The sequence below is a fragment of the Sebastes fasciatus genome, chromosome 13, assembly GCF_043250625.1.
Source record: "Sebastes fasciatus isolate fSebFas1 chromosome 13, fSebFas1.pri, whole genome shotgun sequence".
In the NCBI taxonomy this organism is placed as follows: Eukaryota; Metazoa; Chordata; class Actinopteri; order Perciformes; family Sebastidae; genus Sebastes; species Sebastes fasciatus.
Window position 1 is genome coordinate 6432187 of NC_133807.1, and position 6807 is coordinate 6438993.

General features: G+C 43.9%; 1 protein-coding gene across 1 annotated transcript; it reads left to right on the forward strand.

Annotated features, from left to right (window-relative positions):
- Positions 1–544: 544 nt before the first annotated feature.
- On the forward strand, positions 545–4235 carry hoxb1a (homeobox B1a). The gene is made up of 2 exons (XM_074657452.1): positions 545–1558; positions 3395–4235. The coding sequence occupies exons 1-2, from the start codon at positions 682–684 to the stop codon at positions 3769–3771; spliced, it is 1254 nt and encodes a 417-aa protein (XP_074513553.1). The 5' UTR covers positions 545–681; the 3' UTR covers positions 3772–4235.
- The last annotated feature ends 2572 nt before the right edge of the window (positions 4236–6807 follow it).

The window sequence follows — 6807 nt, forward strand, 5'->3', positions numbered from 1 at the left end:
AGCAGAGGTAAGAAAAGAAGTGACACGGAAAAGAGAGAGAGAGAGGGGAGAGAAAGAGAATCACGGAAAAAGAGGTGGAAAGCAGAGAAATAGAGAGAAAAAGAAGAGAATGGAGGACGGAGTGTGACCTGTGTGGAGGTGAAGAGGTGACTCGGCTCTTCTCGGTCTTCTCGCAGGGTTTTGCGCTGTCACCAGTGAGCTTTTGGACAACACAGGTCGAGTTGAGCTGTTGACAGTAAGGCCTTCCGTTTACGCACACACATACACACACACACACACACACACACACAGCACAGCAGAGCGCATTATTCATGTGTGTTTCTGGTTTGGGGACGTGCAGATCACCACTTTCTTTCCTCCACATTGGAAGTTCCTGCTGGTTTTATTTCATCATATTTTTGTTGAACCTTTCACATTTTACGCATTTTTTTTTCTCCAAATATTTTCTTTTCTTTTGGAGTTTTTTTTTTTTTTTCTTGAGATTTATGTTCGTTCAGCAGAGGGATTTCAAACCATCCAATTTACTCTTGGAAAAAAAAACAAGTTTTTAATGGAACTTTTCGATTTTTGATGTTTATTCTAACTCATTGGAGTCAACATCATCTGTGGGCTCTTTTTTGTTTCCTGCTGATCATTCCACACTCCGTTCATTCAGCCCCACCGCCGTGCCTACTGGTCTGAATGGACAACATGAACTCGTTTGTGGAATACTCCATTTGTAACAACCGACCGGTGACAGGCGCTTATTCTGCGCCTAAATCTGGATACCACCCCCAACACCACCACCACCACCACCACCACCATCCTCATCATCTGCACCATCATCCGCTGGATCCTCAGCATCAGGGCTTCCCGGTGACCTCCAGCTCCTTCCATCCTGGGCCCACAACCGGCTCTCCAGCTCCCGTTAACGGGCCGAGAAGTGACAGCAGCAGCGCCGGTGGAGCGAGTTACACCGGGGAAACGGTGCGGCAGTACGGGGCCTCTGGAGGTACCGGAGGGGCCACCCAGCATCCACAGCAGCATCCTCCTCCTCATCATCATCCTCATGAGCAACAACAGCATCAGCACAACGGCTACCATCATCACCAACTTCACCAAACCCAAAGCTTACAAAGCGGAACACTGTCTCCTTATAATACCGGGAATAGCGGCGGCAGCACCGGGGCCTACGCGGGTCAGGCGTGCGCCACAAACTCGGATTATGGCCCTCCCAACACCATTCACCCGCAGTATTTCATGGAGGAGTCTGTGGCCTCCACCTACTATCATCAATCAAGCTTCCCCAGCTCGGCCCCCACCGTCGGGCCCAGCTACGGGGCCCTGGCCGGGGCCTACTGCGGGCCTCAGGGCGCTCTGGCCGGGCAGCAGTACGTGCAGCAGCTCGGCGGGGGTCTGGACGCAGCGGGCTTCTTGGGGCTTCCACCCGGGGGAGGTTACGGAGAGCTACCGGGAGCTATCTCCCAGGACCGGGAGAGGGGAGAGGAGGAAGGCCAGCAGGCCGGGCAGGGCCAGACCTTCGACTGGATGAAGGTGAAGAGGAACCCGCCGAAAACAGGTGAGGAAATTGGGGATTTGTTCTGGGTCCAATGGGTCAGATGTTGAGATATTCAATAATGATTTGTGAGGTTTCCACTGAAGACACGGGCCAGTGGCCTCTTTTGCATTTATCATAGTGGCTGTCAGGTCATGGGACCTAAAAGAGGCTCGTTTCAAAAATGGTTTATGAACAGTTGAGATGAGGAAAGAAAGGGAAAAAAAAAGTGGTCTATAGTAAGATAAGATAAGATATTCCTTTACTAGTCCCACAGTGGGGAAATGTGCAGTGTGCAGCAGCAAAAGGGATAGTGCAAAAAACAAGAAGCATCGGTAAAAGACAAAAAGCAAGATACAACACGGTGCAAAAAGCAAAACAAAAGTGAAACAAAATATGAACAAAGTCAGCAATACAATGTGAAAAAGAAATCTTAGAGGAGCGGGCTTTAAAACAGTTGGGCCTTGATTTTAGTAAATCGTAAGAGATTCGCTCCCTCTGAAAATAACGAAATTAACATTAGCCTAAAATGTTTTTTTTTTCTCCAGGCCTCAGTTTGTAATTCCTCTGTAAACACAGATGTCAGGCTTTTCTAATGTAAATGTTATTTTCCGTCTGTTCTTTCCTTCTTTTCACTCAAGTCTCAATTCGTTTCACTGTAAACCAGCTAAGAAAAAAATAATACATGTTTGAAATATGAAACATGAAGACAGGTCCCATATACACTGTATATAAAAAGGTACTGTTTTATTATGATTATGATAATTATGATTTAATTTCACAAATCTTTCAACCACATTAAAACATTTTTTGACGTGGCCCTTTCACTAATAATGACCGCTTTATTTCCATTATCATTAAAAACATACATTTGCCCTACAATAAATAAATACAATTAATTTTATAGACGCCAATTGGCTGTTGAGATTTTTTCATTTTGAAAAAATAGATATTTTCATTGTGTTTAACTTTTTTAATATTTGCTGTTCCACATATGGAACATCGGATAAAAAAAACGTATAATTGTCTCATTGCGAGGTAAACTTGACTTGTCACATTTTGTCGTTAAAATAAATGGTAAAATATAAAAACGGTGTTTATGTGTTTTCAGGACTTTTTCAGGTCATGGTAGTCCTATCTCAGGACAGATAGCAGGTCTGGTCTGGGTCCACTATGGCCCCCCGACGTCTGATACGGTTCTCTCTCTCTCTCTCTCTCTCTCTCTCTCTCTCTCTCTCTCTCTCTCTCTCTCTCTCTCTGTTTCTCTCTTAATGGATATACCAGACGGGTTACTTCACCCTAGGAAGTCTGTCCTGCTCTGTTATCTTTTAACCCCCCTCCATTACCCCCCCAACCCTGCTTCTCCATCCCTCCATCCGTCTGTTCACGAGCCCTTTCCCTCACCCCTCCTTTGTTTTCCCCTCTTGTCGAACCTGTGGTATTAAACTTATTTTGTTCTAAAATCTGGACTTTTACCATCGTGATGAGTTGGTTTGGAGATAACCTCAATACAGATAATTAAACACATTACGCATGATGATAGTCTGTATTTAAATAGCCCGATTAGCACTAAATAAATAAATACATATTTACAAAAATAAATATTCATAAATAAAGACATGAACATCAAGTCACACAACAAATAGGATACGAAAAAAAGAAAAGGGGCTTTAGGCCTGAACTGTCTCCTGAATGAACGTGAAGGGCATAATAATAATACAACAGCTTCCAAACAAGGACATATTTAATATATACTTTGTGTTCTTTATATTATCATTCATACATAACATGTATTAATAATATCAATAAAAAAAAGTTCCTAATAACCGCCTCTCTCTCTCTCCTCTCTCCTCCACACAGTCAAAGTGTCCGACTTCGGCCTCGCGGGAGCGCACAACAACGCCATGCGCACCAACTTCAGCACGCGGCAGCTCACGGAGCTCGAGAAAGAGTTCCACTTCAGCAAGTACCTGACGCGGGCGCGGCGCGTGGAGATCGCCGCCACGCTCGAGCTCAACGAGACGCAGGTGAAGATCTGGTTCCAGAACCGGCGCATGAAGCAGAAGAAGCGCGAGCGGGAGGGCGCCTCCGCTACGGCTCGCCCTTCCTCCTCTTCTTCCTCCTCCTCCTCCGGTACCGACGGTACCGACGGGGGCTTCAGCAAAGACCTGATGGAGGACACCTATCACTCCTCCGCCTCCACGTCTCCGGGCGCGTCCCCGAGCTCGGAGACGTAGTCAGCGCGCGAGCGACGTGACTGGTTCTGCAGAACTGGCTCAGGAAACAGCTGATGCACTAGTCAGCCTCATCTACTTCTGCTTTGGTTACTGACTGCCTACATGTCCCAGAATTCCCTTTGAAACCCACCCAGCACCTGGACTTTTGCATTCAAGGAGTTTTACATGGAGATGGAGATCCAGAAAAAACTGTTCTGTTCTGGTTTATTTGCTGCTTGGTTAGTTTTTTTATAGTGGAAAAAAAATGATTCCTTCAAATCAATGAACTCCAGTGACTTATTACGACGTCAAAAAGCACTACAGCTGGATACACAGTTTGCCCATAGTTGATATTTTGACTACAAGAGCTGCACTGATGTAATGTCTAACAAAGGGGATCTACTTTATACTGTGAGGCATTTGGACGATGACTGGCGATGCAAAATGCCTCAACTGGAGTAGAAAGTTGTAGAAATAACAATAATGGAAAAAAAAACTCAGATACACCACCCACCGCTTATCTGGGACATTGTCCAGTCAAACTCTGCAGGTTCTTCCAAACCAAACCAAAACCACCACATTGTTGCATGGAACCAGTGGTAGTGGTCGTTGATAAAGTGGGTGTACTACTAGGTAGAGAAGGGTAGGTTACCAAGGACAAAGTGGGTATACGCTCCTATATATTCCAGTGGCTTTTTGGCTGATAGATGGGTATAATGCCAGAAAAAGAGGTGGGTATACTCCATGTACCCGCATATACCCTCCACCACATTTGGCCCAAACAAGTCTGGAGGGTCATAATTAAAGGGATACGGAAGAAAAAAAACAAATTACACAAAAAAAAATTTTCATTGATTCCCGGCTTCCTTTATTAAAGTACTGATGTTTTTCCTCTTGAGGCCTCTAAAAACCTTTAACAAGAAACAAACTGAGAAGGTAAACAGACTCACTGGTTAAACTGATCACAATAAATGTCCCTGGTAAGGCCATAACCTTTGCTGTGGTTAAAGGTGCTAAATTCCAAAATTCTGAGCATTAATATAGCAGCAAACAACTATTTGCTGTTTAAAGATAAAGGCTAGCAACACATTCACATTACGTCAAATACCGCCACTTGGTCAGCGCCCCTCGACATCAGAGACCGACGCACGGGGTTCCCCTCTAGCGTTACTTTTAGGCGGACCGGGGACGGCGTGTCAATATACGGTCGTTACATGTATAGTGTCTTTTCAAAATTAACTTATGTTTCCACAGGAAGTTAGGTTTAGGCAACACAACTACTTAGGTAGGGTTAAGAAACGGTCATGGTTGACATTAACTTCACTGACTAGCGACTCATATGACTACCGGGACTAACGAGTCATGTGACTAACAACTGACGTGACAAAATAAGTTACTTTTAGTTCCACACGGTACATGAACAGCGGTCTTCTGGTTGAAAGTCTTGTGTTTGTTTGACCCGCCCACCTCCGCTCCCTCCCTCCCGCCGTGAACGGAGTCTCACGCTATGCTCTAACCGTCTATTAACGCCATGGGTGTGTTTACATTGGAGTAAGTTGAAAGCCCGGTTCGTACTGTTGCTAAAGGGTGTCTGCCTGGTAGCACTAGTGCCATTGTTTGCACTGTTTGTGCTGTTAGCACCATAAGCTGCTAGCCGTCGCCATGTTGAGAGCCCCGTGGAGGCAATCCCTCCATCACAGATATGCTCTGAATTTTAAATTCTGCACCTTTAACTTTGAGGTAAACTTTGCTTTTAAGGGGACGAAAGACAAAAAGGTTTGTAACCGCTGCCTTACTGGACCTTTGGTGAAGTGACTTCCTGACAGCATAATGGATCACACTTCTTAGCTCTGGGATAATCAAAAACCCATGCCACTTTTAGAGTCAAAGTCTTCAGGGACCATGTTCTCAAACTACTAGTCTTTCACTGATGAAGATAGTGTTAAAATATTTGCTGAATTGGACAAAAACTTTTTGAGAATCCTGAAGTTTAGATGGACACACGCATTATTTTTGAGATTGTCTCCTTAATTGGGGAGCTACTAATAACCATAAGATAATAGATGGACACTGTGTCTGGTGTACAGGATGATGATGATGATGATGATGATGATGATGATGATGATGATGATGATGATGATGGGATGCACTTTGCCATCTTTATGCGATGTCTGATTTACAGGGTTTCACTGGTATTGGGTTATTTAAGGTGGATCATTTCTGCTGATTAAAAAGTAAATACTGTACATTTTTTTTGTATTTTTGCAACAGTTTTTGTAAAAACAAAGCCCATTTAGATCATTATGGGACACTTTAACTCCACTGAAAGCCTTCATGATCGATGTCAGTGGAAAGGAACTCGGGGATATGCTACTGTGTTGACAACATGACAATTCAACACACAAAACCTTTCATTAATTCTGTAAAATATGACAAGCTGTGGTCCATCCTTAAACCCACGTACCAGTCTGAGCCCAGCCTAACTAAAATGAGCCTTATGATCAGGAATACAGGGAGCCTCTGATGGCAAAACACACACTTATGTCTTATGTGGTTGTAGCTATTTTTCTTCCACTTTTAAAACCTTTAACATTGTTTTATTTGTGAACGTTGTAAAGTGTTGTTCTGTGTCTCACCCCATGCAGCTCTGGCCTTTGCACTATGTGACTACAGGGTACATTTTCAGACTTGAATACATTAAGCTGGAAAAAAAAAAGGATTGTGTCTTGAACATGTTAGTTAGACTCAGGGGCTGAAAACGCTGAGCCTGTTAGAACACACGTCTCTTTGCTGAATCGGAAAAATAATATTTTACTGACGCCCTTCCCCCATGAGAATAAATTATTGGATGCATTTAATGTTATTGATTATAGATTATGCGAAAAAAGTGTGTATGTGAAGGGGGTGTTTTCCCTGTGGACATCTCCTCTTGTTGCTGCAGGTACTTAAAACCTGACAAAATGACTGTATGCGAGTAGTTTCACTCCTAAACATTCCCCTCTCATCTCTTTCTATGTGTAATGTTGTCAGGTTAAAGGCCGGCCTCGACTGTGAATT

Coding starts and splice junctions, on each gene's coding strand:
- hoxb1a (XM_074657452.1), top strand. CDS start 682: ATGGACAACATGAACTCGTTTGTGGAATACTCCATTTGTAACAACCGA. Junction 1,559..3,394: donor GAGGAACCCGCCGAAAACAG/GTGAGGAAATTG, acceptor TCCTCCACACAG/TCAAAGTGTCCGACTTCGGC.